Source organism: Gekko japonicus, unplaced genomic scaffold (genome assembly GCF_001447785.1).
Source record: "Gekko japonicus isolate JY-2015 unplaced genomic scaffold, Gekko_japonicus_V1.1 scaffold300, whole genome shotgun sequence".
Taxonomy (NCBI): Eukaryota; Metazoa; Chordata; class Lepidosauria; order Squamata; family Gekkonidae; genus Gekko; species Gekko japonicus.
In genome coordinates this window covers 550,724-572,720 of record NW_015169179.1, presented here as the reverse complement: position 1 = coordinate 572,720, position 21,997 = coordinate 550,724, and the positions used below count along the sequence as shown (strand labels likewise).

General features: G+C 43.8%; 1 protein-coding gene across 1 annotated transcript in view; it reads right to left on the bottom strand.

Annotated features, from left to right (window-relative positions):
* Window positions 1-21,997, bottom strand: part of HDLBP (high density lipoprotein binding protein) — a 66,087-nt gene that overhangs the window by 33,111 nt on the left and 10,979 nt on the right. Inside the window, 3 exon segments of the mRNA XM_015416082.1 lie at window positions 517-671; window positions 3,366-3,478; window positions 8,412-8,476. Of these exon segments, the coding sequence (XP_015271568.1) occupies window positions 517-671; window positions 3,366-3,441 (231 nt within the window). The 5' untranslated portion in view covers window positions 3,442-3,478; window positions 8,412-8,476.

The window sequence follows — 21,997 nt, the reverse complement described above, 5'->3', positions numbered from 1 at the left end:
TTCAGCAGCACAGCTGAGACGATCCCACTATAATGAAGGCACCAAAGTACCACACCAAGCGTCAGACTCCAGGTACAACAATAACAGGATGAAGACTGGAGCTCTTGGATTTTATCATGAAATGGATTACCTTTGCAGATTAGAAGCCATTTTCAGAGGACAAAAACTCTGTCATTTACCAGAGGGTTAATACTGTAGCAGAGCTCATTTCAGGACTGCAGTGTCAATAACTATACAGGGCCAGGAGATGAGAATTCCTAGCTCTATACCCGCAGAATTCTCTGCAACCGCAAGGTCAGGCATATGCTGTCCTCCTCTAAGCAAAGGACTTAGGCTGGCCCTGCTCACTCTTGCTTGCAGTGCTTTCTTCCTCACAACAGCACACTCAAGGATTACTAAAAACAGCTGCCTTCTCAGCTTATACAGAGTTTCTTTTTATGCACCCGATATGTGTTTCACACAAAGGACAGAAAAATGGGGGGGGGGAGGGGAGATGAGAATCCTCCTTGCACTGACCTGAGTGATGACAGAAGCCTTGATTGGTCGGATTTTGCTCCAGGCACCAGCCGGTTCCTGGGCTGGCTCCAAACATGCTGCTTTCTCAGGGAGAGGGGGGAAGGCATCCTTGTAAGTTGGAGGATCATTTTCTTCTTCAGCATTTAAAGCTGCAACTAGAGTGTAGTGTGCAAGGAAACAAAGAAGGAATTCATGCATAGACAGTACTCCTCAGCACTCTATCCCCTTGCCATTGTTTTTCTTTTTTTAAAGCAAACAGATCTGGTGGTAGAAAACTGTCTACAAGTTACTTCACCTAAACACAGATCCATTACAGTAACTGTACCAAATTAAGCTTTCTCTTTGCTAAGTCAACAATGGCCAGTTCTATCTTTCAAGGGATATGGGAGGCTGCATATGTTGTAGAAATGCGGTTTATCCTGTTCTGAAAAATCTACATCTATTTATCTAATTCTGAACACAGCTCCAGAATGTGGATCAAAAAATCCACACAATGAGGCCATGCACAGAGGGGGGTTTTCCTGAAAAACCAGAAGCAACCCCCAGGTTTCCAGAAAAATCTCAACAGTTTAAAAAGGTGACAGGGATCTAAGATTCCCGGAAGTTAAGGGAAAGCAAGGTCTCAACTTATCATTACAGAATTTCAGCTGCCATCTTTAGGGTTGCTTGACAACTCCCAGGATGCGTTAAAGGGGGGGAGAACTGTGAGGAGAAAAGAGAACAGCTGAAGCGGCTGGCCACTGAGCTCCAATGGTATTTAGATTGGGAAGAAACCCTTTCCTTTCCCAACCATTGTGCATGAGAGAAGGCAAGCAAGTGGTAGTGGCCAGGAGGAGGTGGTGGAGGCAGCTGCATTGCTTTCTCCTGCCTTCTCTATTTGCTACTTCTGTCCCTGCCAGGGAGAAAAGGCAGGCAAAGCAAGGGCAGCCCTGAGGTGGAGGCCTCCTCCCCACCCTGTGAAATCCTTGCAGGTCCATGCCAATTAGCTATGAAGAAATGTCAGATGATCAGTGCAGTCAACTCTAATGTCATAACGGCCTCATCTGAAAGTTAATTCTAAATCTATTTATTGACATTGGCTATTGTGCAGCAGACCACTAACTACCTGCTGAAGTAGCAAGTTATTTTCCTGTTGGGAAAGACCAGGAGCTATCCTACTAATCAATGACCCCTGCTTGATTTGTTAATATTTTCTTAGGGAGATAAGACTTTAAATGGCACCTCTACATTTGCTTCCAATGTGACCCCACCAATATACTTTGGAAAAGGCAACAGGTTCTGGCCTACTAATCGGGCTGGAACCAAAGATACTCTTCTACTGGCGTAATGGCACTTGTGTTGTTGTGTATGGGGGAGGGGGGATCTTTGCAGATTCCCTCCTCCCACATTTTGCCCCCTCACTGTTCATGGGCACTTCCTGACCACTGGGAAGAGAATTTCTGGGTGCTCAGTAGACCGCTGCAGGAAATAAGAAAGCCCTGCTCCACAAGCTTTTCTTCCCTGGCAGTACTTTAGGTCCAGCTGACCAGCTCAGTCTTAACACAGTTTCATCCTACATCTATTTAAAATCCTGTAGACAATGGGGTTCCCTTGATCAACTGCCCTACCACCCCACCATGGTTACTGAGCTCAGTTTACTATTACCTGCCTCTGAGTTTAGAACCCATTACTTATGTTGTTCTGTGGCAAGATAATGGCTTTTATTCTCTTTACACCAACAGAACTGCTAGATGGATTGGGCAGAATATTTAAACAAATTTAAGACTTAAACAGTTAGGGCTGCTGCCCAAACAACACACCTTGTTTAAGCCCAGCAACACTGGGCGGGCCAGAGCAGAATATTTTATCATCGTTCAGGTGGCCGTGCACAGCAGTGTGACAAGGCTGCAGCTAACATGCAGCTAGTTTAGCCCAGCCCCTTGCTCCAAGCTAGGACCTTCTAAAAATCGATTGGCCCCACATTATCCTGTATGATCTTGGTCAGTGTTTCCCAACCTGCAGGTCAGGAACCAAAAGTGGGTCACAAAGCCTCTGATAGTGAGTCACAGGCCAGTCCTCCCTAACAGTGGCTGCCTTTGCTGGAGATGAACTCCCACCTGCTTGGGGTTATGCTCCCTCTAAACTGTGGAGTCTTGTGAGCAAAAATCCCACTTTGTGAGCTACTGGCATTAAAGCTGTGAACGAGTGATTTGGCTACTGCATGAACTAGCTTGCTCTGGAGCCATCCTTCCTGAGCTAAGGCAAAAATGTGTGAGCCAGAGGCTAAAAAACTGTGAGCTAGCTCACACTAACTCAGCTTAGAGGGAACACTGGCTGGTGGCAGCTGCATGCTCTGTGTAAGGTTTGCTGGTTTCTCAAAAAAATCTGACTGGGCACTATAGAAAATGGAATGCTCAAATAGATGGGTGCCAAGGTCATTGTTTGCCTAAAGCACACACACAAAAAAAACCCTTGGGCCAGTCCTGAGAGGTCACTGTGCCAAGTGAATTTGGACTTGTGGGTCACCATACCAAAAAGTCTGGGAACCACTAATCTAGGTTATCCAGTATGCCACATGGAAAGCGAAAGCAAGGTACCCCCACAGAAGATGGCTGCAAGCAACAGCCTGGCAAAGCTACCAGAGACCATCTGCTGAACCACCAATTTTTATTCCTAACATCCTCTGCCTTTGTATCTTGTTATTAACCCCTGCTAAGCAAATACAAAATGTATCAGTCACACACTGACAGAAAGAATACAGGCTAGCTCCCGCAAAGGTTGTGAGAAGTAGTCAGAGCTAAGCAATCTTCAAGTACTGAGAGGTACCAAACGTCGTTATTAGGAGTGACAGCCATCTGCTACAATCTTACCTTTCACTTGCTGCTGAGCAAGCCCGCTGCGATGTTCAGCGAAACTTTCCTGGGTCAAAACTGCCACGGAGCTCATGGTCGATTTCCCACCCACACACAATCCGGGTATGCCACTGGTAGCAGGGAAGAAAAGACACTGGTAACTACTAAGACAGAATGTGTGTATGTGGGGAGGGGGGTTGCTTTTTAAAAAAAAGGGCAGGGAAAAGCATATCATAAAGCTCAGTGGCGCAATCAGTATCTTGCCAGGCAAAAGCAGCAATTGCCCCTGGTTGGACAGGCAAGTGGCACCACCACCTCTAGGCTACAACAGCCTTTTCCAAGGACTGCAAGGGTTATCATAGTACTCTTTCAAAGCAGCCTAAAAAAAAGTGCAATGCATTCTGATAACAGCTGCTCTGGATCGCCTCTAATAGTTGGGCCTTGAAGAGTAGGAGAGGTGTCTCGAACAGCACCACAGCATTAATTTTGCCCCCAAGAAACAGAAACAAGATGCCATTACCTCCCCCCAACAGTCTTCAAGGACATGACAGACAGCTAGAATCATAGAGTTAGAAGCAACCTCCCGGGTCATCTAGTCCAACCCCCTGAACAATGCAGGAAATTCACAAATACCTCCCCCCTTCACACCCATAGTGACCACTGTTCCACGTCCAGAAGATGACAAAAAAACAACAACAACCCAGGATCCCTGGCCAAACCCTTCCTGCCCTCCCTCTCATGATCTGCCTAAGTCCACACAATCAGCATTGCTGTCAGATGGCCATCTAGCCTCTGTTTGACAACACTTGCAATAACTTCTGCACAGATAACTAATGCTAGTGTTTTTAAGCGTTCTAAAATATGAAGCAAAAGGGATGTTATCTAGGAAAGTTGTTGTCTAGAATAGTATTTCTTTGCTGTTATGGATGCAACTCTGGTCCAGACCACACACAGCCCAAGTAGGAAATTATTTCATTGTTTGGTACAGATGACAATCTCCCCCATACCCACACCCCTTGCACTGAAATCTTCAGTGTGAAGCAGGCCCTATACACACAGAGGAGGAGGAGGAGGAGGAGGAGGAGGAGAGTTGGCTTTTATACTCTGCTTTTCTCTACCTTAAGGAGTCGCAAAGTGGCTTACATTTGCCTTGCCTTCCTCTTCCCACCACAGGCATCTTGTGAGGTAGGTGGGACTGAGAGAGTTCTGAGAGAACTGTGACTGGTCAAGGTCATTCAGCAAGCTTCATGTGGAGAAGTGGAGAATCAAACCCGGCTCTCCAGATTAGAGTCCACTGCTCTTAACCACTACGCCATACTGGAAGTGATATGCATACAAATGCTATTTACATACAACATTCTGTATGTGGAGGCAGAGAATGCCTGAGCCAGAGGATAATTCCAACAGCCACAACTTACTTTCCTGGATTAACATCAACCCTTTTAATACACTGGCTATGGACGAGCCTCCTGTCTTAAACATCTGTGTACTATCCTACCACAAAGATATAGCCTCTGCCATGGGCTCTCTGTTTCATGAAGCTCAATGACAAAACAATGACATATTAAAACAATATTTTGCATTGAGACCTCTCTCATAAAATGCCATGTTACATTAGACCAGGGGTTCCCAAACTTATTTGGCCTACCACCCCCTTTTCAGGAAAAAAATTACTCAGCGCCCCCTTGGACATCTACCTTCAAGAAGTGGACAAAAGGTGCAGTTTGTAGATCTGCACCTAGATTGTTCCAGCGCCCCCAAGGGGGAGATATTGCCCACTTTGGGAACCAATGATCTAAACCAGTGGTGGCGAACCTATGGCACGGGTGCCAGAGGTGGCACTCAGAGCCCTCTCTGTGGGTACGCGTGCCATTGCCCCAGCCAGGCCCAGACCATCATTAAAGTGTCGAATTCTCTGCCAAATAATTTTAAGTAAATGAAAGCATTTGGGATTGCTTTCTTTACTTTGTTTGGATCATCTTAAGTTAATGTATGAGTTGTTTTTTCTAAAGTAAAACCTCAGTATTCAGGTTAAATTGCCATGTTGGCACTTTGCGATAAATAAGTGGGTTTTGGGTCGCAGTTTGGGCACTCGGTCTCTAAAAGGTTCGCCATCACTGATCTAGACCATTAGCTAGTCCAAATGGTCAATTACAAATATGTCCAGTTTCCTGAAAGTAGCCAATATTTGCTTTGGACAACTGGAAATAAAGGATTCCTGAAGGGAAAGATAAATTCCCCAGCCATCCTGGTTAATAGACCTGCTTTCCAACTCTGCTTTAAAAAAAAATCTCAAAAAAGTGGGATACAAAAGGGAAGGAGGGGTCGGGGAAAATATAGATTCATCAAACTTATCAAACATTATGAGTTGTTGCATACAAGTATTTCTAACCCTGCTTTGAATCAGATTACACAAAGATAACTTTCCAATATCCACTGGCACAGGCTAAATGTGTGTTGTGTGGAGGGTACTTATTTAGTAACCTGCTATCTGATAATTTAGCTGGGTGCCATCCAATTCTTATAATTATTATGAGAGTAAGCCACTTTCACTACATCATTATGTACCTCTTTCCTGTTCCCTCTTGCCTTCTCTCAGAGTTAATTCAGATTTCAAGAATCCACATACAATTTCCCCCTTGATCTCTAAAGTTACCTTCTCTTGTTCTTCCCCTACTTTGTTATTGCTTCACAGGCAGGTTGTTCAGGGATAGGCTACCATGAAGATGCATGTTTGCTGTGCTTGCTAATTTGCTATCCTCCTTGCGAAAATAATAATTTACAGCTTTAAAATAGATGTAGGCAGAGACTCTAGCCAGCTATTCAGGCTTGTAGTTACAGACATCCTAGTATAATAGCTAAGGTGTTCAACTTTCACCCTCTTTTTGAAAGCTACAATCCCTGATCTACGGTGTCTACATTCAGTACAGCAGTACAGGCAATATTTTCAACAAGAACATTTTTTGCTGCAAAATTCAAACTATGTATCTTAAGAGAATAGCGAAGCAGTGCTCATACTGTGGCATTTCAGAAACACCCATTCTGAGCACTGGACCGTCCACTTTTCAAAGTGTGTGGCAAGCTATGCCTACCTCATGGAGTTTTGTGTCTTCAGAACAATACAGTATGACCAGGGTTGCCAGCTCTGGGTTGGGAAAGTCCTGGAGATTTCGGGGGTAGAGTCTGGGGAAGGCGGGGCTTGGGAAGGGGAGGGACCTCAGCAGAGTACAATGCCATGGAGTCCACCCTCCAAAGCATCCATGTTCTCCAGGGGAACTGATCTCTGTTGCTTGGAGATAAATTGCAGTAGCGGGAGATCTCTTAGATCCAAGCCCCGTTCAGCCTTCTCCCCCCCCTCCCAAGCCCACGGGAGCCCATTGGAAGGCAGAACGGGGCTTGGATCTCTTAGATATTCAACATCATTGGCTGCAATGGTAATACCAGGGTACAGGGGTCCTACGGTATGGCTCCTTGATCGAATGCCTGGCGGAAGAGCTCCGTCTTGCAGGCCCTGCAGAACTGTAAAAGGTCCCGCGGGGGCCTGATGCCCTCTGGGAGCTCATTCCACCAGCGCAGAGCTGCCACCGAAAAGGCCCTGGCCCTGGTCAAAGCCAGTCTGGCATCTTTGGGACCCGAAGGGCCAGACGGTTTTGAGACCGTGAGCACAGTGCTCTCTGGGGAATGGCGGTCCCTCAGGTATGCAGGCCCCTGACCATAAAGGGTTTTAAAGGTAAGAACCAGCACCTTGAAGCAAATTCAGTATGCTATAGGCAGCCAGTGCAGTGCTTTTAGCACAGGCTGAATGTGCTCCCGCATGGGGAGGCCCAAGAGCAGCTTGGCTGCAGCATTCTGCACCAGCTGAAGCTTCTGGATTTGAGTCAAAGGCAGCCCCATGGAGAGAGCAGTACAGTAGTCTAGTCTCAAGGTGACCATCACATGGATCACTGTTGCCAAGTCACTGCATTCGAGGAAGGTAACTAGCTGCCTAATCAGCTGAACATGGTAAAAGGCTAACTTAGCAGTGGCTACTACTTGGGCCTCCATCGTTAGGAAGGTGTCCAAGAACACTCCCAGACGTCTAACCTCCGACGCCGGCACCAATGGCGCCCCATTGAAGGTCGGGAGTGGGATCCCTAACCCCGAACCGCCTCAACTTAGACTCAGGACTTCCGTCTTCATTGGATTCAATTTCAGTCGGCTCAGTCTAAGCCAACCAGACACAGCTTGTAGCACCAGGTCCAGATCTTCTGGTCTGGAGTCAGACTGGCCGCTCAACAACAGATCGGGCTGGGTGTCGTCCACATACTGGTGACAACCCAGCCCATGCCTCCGGGCAATCGGACGCATATAAATGTTAAATAACATCGGAGAGAGTACCACCCCTTGGGGCACTCCACAAACCAGTGGGTGCCTTTGGGACAGCTGTTCCCCCAGTGCCACCTTTTGTCCCCAAACCCTGAAGGAAAGAGGAAAGCCACTGTAAGACAGACCCCTGGATCCCAGTGTCAGTGAGGCGGTGGATCAGTAGCTGATGGTCAACTGTGTTGAACGCTGCCGGCAGGTCCAACAACACCACCACCATCAAACCGCTCCAATCCAGATGCCTCCGGAGGTCGTCCATAAGGGTGACCAGTGCCGTCTCCATCCCATGACCTGGGCGAAAACTGGACTGGAAGGGATCTAAAATGGAAGTGTCATCCATAAAACTGCAGCTGAGTTGTCAACACCCTCTCAATTAGCTTGCCCAAGTAGGGCAGATTGGAAACTGGCTGGTAATTAGCCAATTTGGCCAGATCCAGAGATGGTTTTTTTTAGGAGGAGACATACCACAGCTTCCTTAAGTGCCCTAGGGACAGTCCCTCCAAGAGGGACTTGTTGATAATCTCCCATAGGGCACCTCGTAGCCTGTTGTGACCAGCTTTAATTAGCCACGACAGGTATGGATTATGGGTGCAAGTGGTAGACACTGAAGAATATTCAACACCGTAACTGATGGGCAACTCAAAAACTTAACAGTCAAATGGTCCAAGGCCAAAAGCCCAACACAAAAAATGTTTAACTTACCAGCTAAATGGTCAGTAGCCAGAAAGTCCGTCCTGTGAGCTGTCTGTTTGTCAGCCTGCCAGCTTCTGCTTTTAAGAAGAGAGAGGTGGGGGAAAGTTACTCAGTTCTAAGGGAAAGCTCCAAGTTCCACTATATACAGTATGATTTCACTGCCTTAAGAGTTCCACAGAGTCTGAATACCAAGTTCAAGTTATTGTTCACAAATGCCCAACTTTTTAAGTGAAACTCAGAAGGCCGTTTAAAATAAAAGCTAGTAAGTGTTAACTGAAAATCAACATATTGGTGGAAAAGTTACAATTCAATTACAGCGCTTATAGCTGAAAAGACTGATATTATTCATTATTATTATCTAAAATAAAAGCCTTCCCAAATGGGTCAATAATGCAGAAATGGTAAACCTATTTTGAGAGGAAATCCTACAAAAAGGGGAGAGGCAATATGAAAAATGCACTGAATGGGCATGCAGTTGCTGTTTGCTTTTTCACTGTAGCGGCTTAAACTGTTGAAGAGACTACCCTCTGATTAGTTGTACAGGACGGCTTGCTCAGTATCCCTACCTGACCATTCAATATCCTTAGACTGTATTCAGATTTTGGTCAAGCAAAATTCCCATTCATATGGCATTCTATTGACACAGGATAATATATAATTAATGTATCTTGTCAGAGATATCAGCATCACTTAATATTTTGATTTATTCAGAAGAAATGTTTTTCACTGTATGAATGCCATGTCGTACATTAACTCCACTCTCTTATCAAGTTCTGTTACAACCAGTGCTCCCTCTAAGCTGAGTTAGTGTGAGCTAGCTCACAGTTTTTTAGCCTCTGGCTCACACATTTTTGTCTTAGCTCAGGAAGGATGGCTCCAGAGCAAACTAATTTGTGCAGCAGACAAATCGCTTGCTCACAACTTTAATGCCAGTAACTCACAAAGCAGAATTTTTGCTCACAGCACTCCACAGCTTAGAGGGAGCATTGGTTACAGCAAGATAAAAGTACCAATTGCATTAGATTTCCCATGTTCTTTGCTTGGCTGCTCTGCTATTCTTTGCACAAAACTATACGAAACAGTACTAAGTTGAGAAATGGCAGATTAAGAGCAGATGTAGGATATGAATTTGAAATTTCAAGACTGTAAATGCATCTCCATCTGTGCAATGCAGAGAGTTGGAAAAACTAACCAACTTTTTTTAAAAAAACCTGCCAATAAAACTGACATCAGTCAGAAGATAGGAATGTGATGGAGACTGGGTGAAACAGGCACTTCCTTACAATCAGAGGCAATGCACAGATCTTTGTGAAGTCAGCCCCTGGCAATTCTAGGCTCAGAAAGACACACATACAAACAATGCATGACTTGTGTGTGTGCCAGGCATCTTGAAAATTCTATATGCTTCTGCATCAGAGATGAGCTCCCATCCTAAGAGACTTCTTTTTTGCAGAACACAAATAGGTAGGTAACCTATGGATTCTCCAAGTAATGTTTCTCCAAACATTCCTTGCTGGATTTCAGTGGGACTCAGGTATAACTGCAAACACCTGTGTCACTGGGAAAAACTGCTCAAACCAGCTTATAAACAGCAGCAGCAACAAGACAGTGCCTAATCAGTATCTATGGGTAGGGCCACCATAGACTTTCAGTATTGCAGAATAGCACTTGCCCCAAGAAAAAGCAACTTGGAAGAAGATGGTATTGCTTCACCTTTTAAACTAAACAAGAAATCAGTAATATTGTCACCCAAACACCATGTGGTTAGTACTCCAGAAGAAGAAGAAAAAGGAGTATCTCGTTTACTAGCAATGATATATGGAAACTCTTAATGGGCAAGGATCTGACAAGCTTAACCAAGTTCAAAATGAACCCACTCATTTACAAAGCTTTTCTTGTTACAAAATTATATGAAACAACACACCAAAACTTGGGAGGCAGCACATGTGAAGAATGAGAAAGTGGCAAAGGGGACAGGGCAAGCACACAGGCACTGCAACGGAGGAGGAGAAAAGACAGGTGGTCAATCTGGGTCATGCACCAGGCTTCCCATACCTCTCACTTGGGTTTAAATGACTGGGCTCTGAGGTAATTCCACTCCTTCTCCCCATTCACCACTCTTAAATCCTCTCTTACTACAGCACAGTGTGAAACGAAGCAGGACGCTGAGGCATGAAAAACTCAGACCCAAGATGTAAAGGAAGTTACCTACCCTGTTTCCCCGAAAATAAGACCTACCCCAAAAATAAGCCCTAGCAGGATTTCTATGCATTTGTGGTATAAGCCCTAGTGTGTCTTCTTGAGAAAAAATAAATATAAGACAGTGTCTTATTTTCGGAGAAACACGGTAACAGGAGGCTCCCCAGCTTGAGCCTGCTCGCGAGGAGGGCAGGGTATAAATTGAAGTAATAAATAAATAAGTCGATTATGTAGACCAGCGCTTCCCAACCTATGGGCCCCAAACCAAAAGTGGGCCATGAAAGTGAGCCCCAGGCGTCTTGTGGTTTGTTGATTTGTGCTTCCTCTGCTTTTTTCCCCCAAGTGGGTCACCATACCAAAATGTGGGAACCACTGATGTAGACAACAGTTTGGATCCCATTTAGAGTTTCCATGGGCACAAGGAGGAGGGAATTGGAAGCCTCCCCTGGAAGACAGGAATCAGCAAAAAAACACACACACACACAAAAACCCCTCCCTATGCTCACAGAAATTTTAGGTGGGATCCAAGCCAACACTCATCCTTGTAAGCAAACACACATTAACAAAGGAAGAGGAGACTGAACGGCAGCATGGCCCTACACATCACAGGGCAGATCAGAGTACATAATCCCTAGCACATATGCCAAATAGCAGCATGCCAAACCATTTTACTGTGTCAAGGGACCTGAGGTAAGCCCCTAAGGCACTGGTAGCACTGCTAGGGTTCAGGGTGCTCCCAGTATGTCTGGCCAAATATAATCCTCGTCTCTTCTATTCCACCTTTTTGTTTGTTTGATGGTATACCAACACCTTCACAGACAGACAATGGAGGATTTTTTGGCACTTGGACGAAAGTGGTTGCCTACGCCAAGGTAGATAATCAGCAGTATGTTCACTGCAAGGGCCTGCTTCCTTGATGCACTAGATGGGAAGAGGGGGAAAGAAGCAGTCAAAGCATTGTGTTGGCTTTTCTTCTGACATACCACCTGGGGGGGGGGGCAATCTAAGAGTAGAAGTACAAGTTATCCATGATGTAGCCAGGAAAAGAACAGCTGCATCAAAGGGATGACATTCCTATTCAAAAATTTCTCAGAAAAACAAAAATTGAACAGTGGTGATCAGTGTTCCCTCTAAGCTGAGTTAGTGTGAGCTACCTCACAGTTTTTTAGCTTCCGGCTCACACATTTTTGTCTTAGCTCAGGAAGGATGGCTCCAGAGCAAACTAATTTACACAGTAGCCAAATTGCTCACTCACAATTTTAACGCCACTAGCTCACAAAGTAGAATTTTTGTTCACAAGACTCCACAGCTTAGAGGGAGCATTTGTGGTGACCAGGGAAACAAATGCATATAAGGAACTTGACTGAGATCTGCTCCACAGGATTTGCGTAATGCACAACACTTTGTAGGAAGGGTACAGCTAACAGACCCAGGAGCAGCAACTATAATACTGGACACTATTTACAAAACTGATATCCTGCCTTTCTCCCCTTACAAGGGCTGTCAAGGCAGCTAACAATTTAGTACATTATAAAATTAAAAGAATGCCCTCTTCCCAAACATACCTCATTAAAACAACTTTAGAAAGAAAATAAAATAGAGCTAAAATACTCATAGAACAGGTAAAATACATACAAAACATAAAACATTGATTAGGAAGGAGGGATCTTTGAGGGAATGCCAAAACAAAACAAAAAACTCTTCACACCCTGGCAGAAGACGACAGCAGAAGGGGACAGATGAATCTCCCAGGGGAGAGAGTTCCAGAGCTGTGGCACCAAGACCAAGAAGGCCCTATCTCAGATTGCCACCTGCCTAATTCTCAGCAGATGGGGGCACCCAAAGCAGGGCCTCTGAAGATGGCCATAACGGTCAGAGTCAGATTCATAAGGGATCAAGGCAGTCCTTCAGGTAGACTGGTCCCAAACCATATAGGCCTTTTGGAGATGAAAACTAGCACCTTGAATTGTGCCCGGAAAGAAACTGCAAGCCAGTGTAGGTGGGCCAAGAATGGAGTGATATCATCCCTACAAGCTATGATGGCAGCAAACTGATTTTCAGCAAGGTGAAGATAAAGGATTAAAAACACCAGACGCATAAAAGGAGAAATACCCACTGTGTGCTTATTTAAAACATTTCTATGCCACCCTTCCACCCAAACAGGGTTCTCAAGGCAGCTGTTCTACTGGAGAAACAACTTTTTCAGAAGTTTACACAATAAAAGTGCCATCTCAAATTCTATTCTAGAGTGCAGAAGCCAGAAAAATAGATGGGACTGAAAACCAAGAAAACCTTAAGTACAGTCTCCAAACAGCAACAACCTCAGTCTAGCACAAGGCAAAGACAAAAAAAAGTACAATGCAATGTATGCACAGTACAAACAGATAATTAACAGCCTCTGGGCAGGTGGTAGAAAAAGCCCACCTGAGATGAGCACAGAAACAAGAGAACCCCCATAAAAGAATGGGCGGGTCCAGGATATCCTTCTTTTTCTTAAATAGTAAGGATCTTCATAGTAAGTCCAGTATTCCATTCTCATTTGAGGAGAGGATGACATCCTGCTATGCTTCAGATGTCACAAAGCCCACTTCCAGTAGGAAAGAACACCAACCACCAGTTATTCAGGGAAGAGATGAGCTTAGACAACTATGTCAACACAGTCCATTTTGTTGTTGTTGTTGTTAGCCATTCAGTCATGACTGACTCTTGGAGATTCTATGGGCCAGCTCTTTCCACGTTTATGATCTTGTACTGTTTCTTTGTGTCGTTCCGTGCTCAGGCTGGTGTCAACTTTTATGGTGTCTACCCACCATGTTCTCTGGCAGCCTGGTTTCCTTTTGCCACTAACCAATCCAAGCATAATTGCTTTTTCTAGTGAGTTCTTCCGCATGACATGGCTGAAATAAGTCAGTTGCAGTTTTATGATTTTTCCTTCCAATGACACATCTGGTTTTACGCGCTCTAATACTTGCTTGTTTGCAGGGGACATTTTGTAGAAAAAGAGCTGCAGGAGCTCATTAGCATAACATTAGCGCATGCCACACCCCCTGACATCACCGGAAGTGTGCACCAGCCCCTCTGACAGGCAGAAACACCTGGGATCCATTCATTCCCCCCTCTCCCTTCCCTTCGCCTCCAAGTCGGGCGAAGGAAAAGGGGAGGGGGAGGATCTCAGGCGCTTCTGCCTGACAGAGGTGCTGGCATGCCCACACCCAGCCTGGGTGACTTATAGAATCATAGACTCATAGAGTGGGAAGGGATCTCCAGGGTCATCTAGTCCAACCCCCTGCACAATGCAAGAAATTCACCAATACCCCCCCACACCCCAGTGACTCCTGTTCCATGCCCAGAATATGATTTTTTTTAAAAAAAAACCTCCAGGATCACTGGGGGCCAAACTGGCCTGGAGAAAAATTGCTTCCTGGCCCCAAAGTGGCGATCAGCATTTCCCAGGGCATGTAAGAAAGGGCCACAAGAACTAAGCACTGATGCAACCCTTCCTGCTCTACCTCTCGTGATTTGCCTAAGTTCACACAATCAGCATTATGATCCTTTTTTATATAATTAAATACTTTATTGTTTTAATTTGTCAATACAGAAATTAATATCAGAAAAGCTTCAAATTGTTAAAAGTACCTCAGAATACAGTATTCTGAAACTATGTCAATGTGGTTTATACAACCTAACAATTTTACAGAAAGATCCTCTATTAAGCATAAAATCATTATCCTAATGAGTTAGGAAAGTAATAGATAAGTATTTCATCACCTGTTAGCCGACATTCCCATAGTAAATTTCACATCACTAGCCACTTGTAATAATATGCATTGGTTGGGAGTATATCATGCGATGAAAGGTAAGAGAATATTGGAAACCAAATGGTTTAGAATTTGGATAGGGATGTCTGTTTGAGCACTGCGTATTCTGTCTGTGATTTCTGCCATCACAAACTGTTCCCAAATCTTATCATGCCAAGCATTTAATGTAGGTAGCAGCGGAGATTTCCAGCATGAGGCTTTTGTCAATCGAGCTGTTGCTAGGAGTAATGCTATTGTCTATTATCTATGGTGTCATCCCAGTGATTCAGTAACAAAGTCTCAGGACTTGAATTGAAGTCGTGTGAAGTTATTTCAATAATTTGTTTTCGGACTTCCTCCCAGAAGTGACGGATCTTTGGGCACCCCCACCAGCAATGTAAATAAGTACCAATCTGCTCGCATCCTTTCCAACATATCGGGTTGTTGTTAGAGTCTATTTTATATAATTGATGCGGAGTTATGTACCACCTGGAATAAAGTTTAAAAAATGGTAGTCTAACATTGTATATGCAAGTCTTCTTCCCAACGATGTTGGAATTTGAGTTTTATCCGGCTCTCCTCCGTGACAATCACAATATATAATTTGGAAATAATGCCTTTTGGGGAGTTAGGGTAAAGTTTAATAATTTTTTCCAAGTTCGTTAACTCTCTTTGAAATGTACCCAACCCTGTAAGATAATCAATAAGATTTCTTAATCGGAAATACTGAAGCCAAGGTGCGCATTTGCCCATTTTCTGGTTGAAGTACTGTTTATCCAGTATTTTTCCTTTTTCTACTAAGTCATAAGAGCGTCTGAGATCAGCTTCTTTCCAGTCTTTGAAGGTATGCAGAGTTAGACCAGGGAGAAACCATCTTTGACATGTAAATGCCGACATTTGAGAGATCCCCTGAGGGAGGAGTTTCTTGATCTGATCCCATGTTTTGATTGCTGCTAATACAAACATATTTTCCTTGATTGACCTTGGTCTCAAGTCAGGCTTGATCCAGGCAATTTCCTGAAGATTGTATGGAGCTGTATAAAGAGGTTCAATTAGTCTCCATTGCTTCTGATTATCGTTGTATTGCATTTGGACCATTTGAGACAATATCGTGGCTTGATGGTAGGCTTGTAATGAAGGAAAGTCTAATCCTCCTAGTTTAGCGGGTCTCTGCAATATGTTATTATTTATTCTCGATTTTTTTCCTTCCCATAGGAAGCATGTCAGGGATCTTTGCCAAATTTGGAGGTCTTTTTTTGTAATAAGAATCAGTAAAGAGCGGAAGAGAAAAAGGAATTTCGGGAGTATGAAGCTCTTAATCAAATGAAGCCTATCAGTAAAGATAACTTAAGAGAGTTCCAGTTGTTAAAGTCCACCTTGTTTTTGGAGTGCAAAGCGTGAAAATTTACTCTGGTCAAATCCTTCATTTTGAGTGGAATCATAATGCCCAAATGTCTCCAATTTTCCTGTATCCAATTGAAAGAGCAAAGTTTGTGTAGCGACTCCGCCATTGATTGTTTATCAACAATAGGGTATACTTCAGATTTACTATGGTTGATTAGGAGGCTCGAGATAGCCCTGATGTTTTGTAGAGTAAGGAGTATAGCCTCCATGGAAGATAACAGATTAATAATATACAGAGTGAGATTGTCTGCATACAAATTTGTCTTATGTTCAAACCCCCCGTTAATATCTATTCCAGTGAACCTCTTAGTTTGACGAAATTTTTCAGCTAAAGGTTCTATCGCGAGAGCAAAGATCAGTGGTGATAATGGGTAGCCCTGTCTGGTACCTCTCGTAAGGTTAAATGGGGTTGAGTAGGTTCTGTTAACTCTTATTCTGGCGATATTGTTTGAGTATATTACTTGTATCATCCTCAGGAAATTACAGCTGAAACCCTTTTTTTTTTTTAAAGAGAGAGATAATGTATAGGTTTCCACTGAATTAAATGCTTTTTCGAAATCTAGAGCAAGAATTAAAGCCTCCTCCTGGATTTTCTTCCTGTAGATGATAATATCAAGAGTCCTGCGGATGTTATCTGTAATTTGTCGACCCGGTATGAAGCCTGTCTGATCTGCCTTAATGTAGTTCAGATAAATGTTTTTAATCTATTGGCCATAATGGATGTAAAGATTTTGTTATCGTGGTTGAGAAGCACAATAGGTCTATATGTGAGCTACCAGCCTTGTCCCCAGCTTGCCGTCCACCCAGCAGTTCGAAAGCTTCGGCAAGTAGATAAAATGGGTACCATTCCTTAGAGAGGGTGGGCACACTAAACCCCTGGTGGAGGAAGTGGTAGCTGGTGAACGGAAGGTCCAGCGCGTGAGATTGAAAAGCCTAGAAAGAACTCTTTGGCAAACTTGTTATTTTTTGAGGTGTTTTAGTGTTCTTTCAGTTCTAATGGGTCAATTTGTCTCTCCATTAACTCTGCATGAGGTAAAGATATCGAGGGTAAAGTCATGATAGAAAAATATTTAAGCTCTATCTCCTCATTTTTTGGCTCTCGGGTTTTGTAGAGTGAAGTGTAATACTTCGCAAACGTCTGAACTACGTCTTTGGTAAAGTACATCTTATCGCCGTTGCCATTTATTAAGGATCCGATGAAGCTTGATTTCCGTTTGTTCTTAACTCTCCAGGCTAATATCTGTAAGTTTTTGGAAGATTTCTGCCAAAACGTCTGCTTCATATATAGTAAGTTTTTTTGAATCTGAGAGATTTCTAGATTTTCTAGAAGTTTGCATTCCACATTGTTTTTTGTAAATTTTGGGGCAGCCTGATAATTTATGTTCTTTTTCTAATTTTGTGATGCGTTCTAGTGCTCCATTCCTTTCTTGTTCTCTGTCTTTTCGCACTTTAGATGTGATGGCGATCAACGATCCTCTGATCACTGCCTTCATGGAGTCTCAGAGCAAGACTGTGGAAACTTCATTTGAAACATTTTCCTTAAAGAAATTCTTGATGTCATTGTTAATTTTCTCCCTGACCATTGGATTTAATAAAATTGTTCTGTCTAATGCCCATGTGCGGTTTGTGTCATTAATTATATTTAAATCTATTCTACCTTCCAGCCAGGCATGATCTGTAAGGTGTTTAGTTTCTATCTCTAAGGCAATGAGCTGTGAGACAAGTGTATTTGAGATCAGTATATAGTCTATTCTGGTGAAGATGTTATGTCTGGGCAAGAAGTAGGTAAAGTCCCTTTAATTTGGGTGCATATTTCTCTAAGCATCTTGTATAGAAATATTGATTTCTAAAGGTTTCATGCCTTCCCCTGGGACGGCCATGTGACTGCGGGCGTGGTTTCCAAACTTCCAACCTATCCCCTCAAAGCTACCATGACAACTAAGATATGGACACACCCTTCCTACTCGCGGTTGGCTGAATGGCCACAGCTGATTGTGACTAGATTGGGGTTTAATTGTCCGGTCCCTTGGAAGAGAGCTCTTTTCTGTTCTGTTCCTGCTTTCTCTGCTGCTCTGTGTTCTGTTCACCTGAAATGCTGCCCTGCCATGTGGTCTGTTGGAGAACAAAGGATCCCCTTGTGCCTTAGAGCACATGAAGGCAAGGAGGGGATGTTCCTCCTCAAAACCCCTTGGGGATACCTGGACTATAACAATGGACAATCTTGGACTATGGATTCCTGAAGTTGGTAAATATGCTTCCTTACTGTGTAGTCAAGGCGAACTGCCTCAGGTTTCTTATTTTGAAATCCTTCTGGTCTATGCTAAATTCTGTACTGAATAAACTTATTCTGGTTTCTAACTTGTCTGTATTGTTGTAACTGGATTTCAAGGCTAAACTCTTGTGCCTTATGCTCACCCTATAAGCTACCTCCGTATAAGAATTAAGCGTGCATCTCTAGATAGAGGTGCTAGTGTGTAAAACCCAGATGCCAACTGAGATTCTGGAATGTCTAATCTCAGGCTGGTGAGGGATTAAGTAGAGATTCTGGTGGCTATTGTTCTGAACTCCAGAGAGGGTAGCATACCTTTCTGGGTTGTTGTTAAATGTACTGGAAAATATAGGTTTCTCCCTCATTCCTGGACGGGCTTGGGGGTAGAAATCTATACACATCTATTAGATGGTGTTTTCCCAAAATTTGAGTTTGTTTTTAGTAGCTGGTCTGGATGTTCTGGTGGTATTAGGTTTCCATGTTCTATCCATTGTTAAGTCCATCACATGATTCAAATCTGCACCTATTATTAATTCACCTTCTTGAAATTGCACCAGGCCTGCTAGAGTAGCCTCAATGAAGGGAATTTGTTGTTTGGTGCATAAATTGAGGCTAAAGTTATTTTCCTCCCTTCTCATGCACCTTTGACAAATACAAACCTCCCTAATGGGTCTTTTATAGTGGATTCTAGTGTAAAGTTAATATTTTTTGCAATCAGAATCCCTACCCCTCTGGACTTTGATGAGCCTTGTGCATGTATCTGAATTGGAAAGAATGCACATTTTATTATACAGTCATCTTGCAATTTCAAATGAGTCTCTTGTAAGAAGAGGATATCGGGTTTCCTTCTTCTCAAGTGTTGTATCAACCTTTTTCTCTTGATGACGTTGTTCAGGCTAATGTTCACCGAGCAGAGCTTTATTACTGTCTGTGTCATTTTAATATATTAGAAGAAATATAAGAATAGTTGGCCCTTTATGGTGTTTTGCAAGATTCTGACTTCTGTTAAAGTGATGTCTCCTAACTTAACAACTGCTCAACTCAATGTCTGTTTGTGAGGATTTTAGAGTGTCTTTATTTTTCCTTGTTTTGTTTTATTTTTTTATGTAAGTAAACCTTTAGAAGTTTCTGTTTAAGCGTTTAGGGTTTTAAATTCTGTGATGTAGTAGTATGATGCAATATACTGTATCTAAAACTCAGAGATTCTATCAAAGCACACTGACTATTACAAAAATAACAGCAAATTCTCAATGACCCCTCTCCCCCCTCCTCCTACCCCCTCCCTTATCCCTTGCACTATTTACAAACAAAAGTAATACAAAGAACCAAACTTGTCTAGACCTCTTATCTAATGTAGATATGATAAAGTGAAGTGATAACAATGTAGGGTCAGCCTACCTGAAGCTCTGAGTCTTGAGGACTTCAGCGGCAAGCCAGTCAACGGATACTTCTATTGAGACGCTACTGCACCCCAACCCCCCCTTCCCCCTGATGAAGCATAGGACAAACTACCTGTATCGAAACATAAAGAAGCTGCAAAGCCGAAAGCAAGCAGGCTATAAGCAAACACTAAAATTCAAACCCAGCAGTAATCTCTTCAGGCAATTAAATAGTTAAATAGTTTCCTCTAGGGGCGGAATGTCTGCTGTATCTGTATCTTCTGGGTCAGGTGTTGCTGTTGGACGTATTGGGATTTTGGAGCTCTTTTCCGGGGTTGTCATTTGTGGTAACTTCCTTTTAAATGATTTCCTGTAGTCAGGATCTTCCGATATTTTGAGGGCATGCAGCAATCTGAGACCAGAGTCCTCATCAGAAGCTTGGAGAGATTTCCCTTGGTGAGTTACTTGAAGCTTCCCATTAGGCATCCATTTGTATTTGATCCTGTGTGCTTGAAGAGTGGCAGTGGTCGGTTTCAGTTGAAACCGGATTGCTAAGACTTCTTGAGGCAGGTCTGGGAAAATGTTAATGTTAATGCCTTTGTAAAGAAATGAGCCTCTGCTCTTAATTTCCTCTAAGATTTTTTGCCTAGTTTCCCAATCGTAGAGTTGCACCAGGAAGTCTCTAGGAATCCTTCGGTTTGGATTGCTAAGGGAACCAAGTTGGAAGGCTTTTGATATCTTCACTTCATCACCCCCGAATATTGTTTTAAGCCAATCTTGAATAAACTTTGTTGTGTTAAGTTTATCTTCCTCCCCCTCAGGAAAACCCCTAAATTTCAAGTTCAGTTTCTTAAGTTCCATTTCTATCTTAATGAAACGATCTCTGCTTTGTGTTTCAAATTTTTTCAAATCTCTTATTTCAGTCTTAGCTGTTGAGCTCATCCTCAGTGCTGTATCTGCCATCTGAGAAGTTATTTTCAGGGTAGTTTGAATTTCCTGAAGCTGTTCTTTAATCGGTAGCATTGTGGTTTGTATTTTTCCCCAATTCTGTTTTCCATTTTTTCAAGTAATGAAGGCAGATCTTGTAAGCTAAAGGTTAAGTTTGACAGTTGCACTTGATTGCTCCCGCCTGCCATTTTAACCAACTCACCCTCTGCTGTTTTATTATCAAGTTTGCTTTCTTTAACTGCAGTCAGCCTATGTCCGACTATGTGTATTTTTCTGTGTGGCTATTCCGTAGATTTTGCCCATTATTTGAGTAGTTTATTGGCGTGGGTTGTAAGTGATTTAAGGGGATCCGGGGGGGGAGCGCGGAGCTGTGGTTTTAAGCGGCCATATGTACCGGTGTCACCGCATGCGTCCTCAATTATGATCCTTTTAAAGTTGAAAGCATGATATAAATGCAAAGGACTATTTGTAAGATTATCTGTAAGACACAAGAACAGGACGCATCTCACTTCTGGCAATCAGAGACCCTATCACTCAGCTTCCATTGCCCCACACACACCCCACACTGGAATAAGAACATAATATCAGGCCATACCACATTGCAATAAAGCCCCTACAACTGTATAAAGAAATACTGAGCTTCCCTACCATTTGCCACAACTAGCCCACCACACAACCAGGATCAAGACTCCTAAGTGGACCAATAGACAGGCATACATTCGTTTGAGAAACTGAGTGTTACATTACAACACCTCTGGAGCATTACAGATCAGTAGAGGCAGAACCTCAGAGTGGTCAGAGTTGCAGATTGATTTGGGGAGACCCAGGTTTGCATTCTCACTCTGCAGGCTGAGTGACCCCGGGCCAAATCTCCTCTTCTACTTAACCTACCCCACAGGGTTGTTGTGAGGATGAAATGGAGACTCATGGGCAGGGTCCCCAGCTTCCCTGGCAGGAACACTATGTTAAGAAATCTCTCACAATTATGCAGCCATAGCAGACAGGAGGGAAGGAGGCGAATATCTCCAGCGCTAGAGACTTGTAGAGGAAGAGTCAAACTTTGGGGACTCACCTGTGCACCAGAGGGCCAAGGCAGCAGGAGGCAAGAAGCCTGGGCGAGCTGGGCTCCTCCATGACTGGCAGAAGATGAGGTGCAGAGGCGAGAGGTGGGCAAGCAGAAGAGGCACTCAGCCAGCCGCACAAGCTGCATGCAAAGAAACTCCCGCCGCCCCAAGCTTCAGGGCTGCCTCGTTAAAGGAGTGCGGAGGCCAGACTCGCAAATGAGAAAAAGCAAGCTCAGGGTTCGTGGGTCGCATTTTGGGCTGTGGAAGAGGAACCGGCTCCATTCCTGGAGTTCTCCCGAGTTCCTGCGCTTTTGGTTTTGCTTTTTGACAATCCACCTCCCAAGACTGCTCCAGGTGCTCCGGCCTGAGGGCTGCTGGGGGCGGGGCTCGAGTGCTCATTACTTGTGGAGCTGAGGATCAATGTCTCCAGCTGCTCTGCCACCTTCCCTTCCCTTGGTTTGCTCGGGGAGCCCGAGCAAGCTGGCTGCCAGAGGGAAGGAGAGACGGTTTAAACCACCTTCCCTTCCCTTGGCTT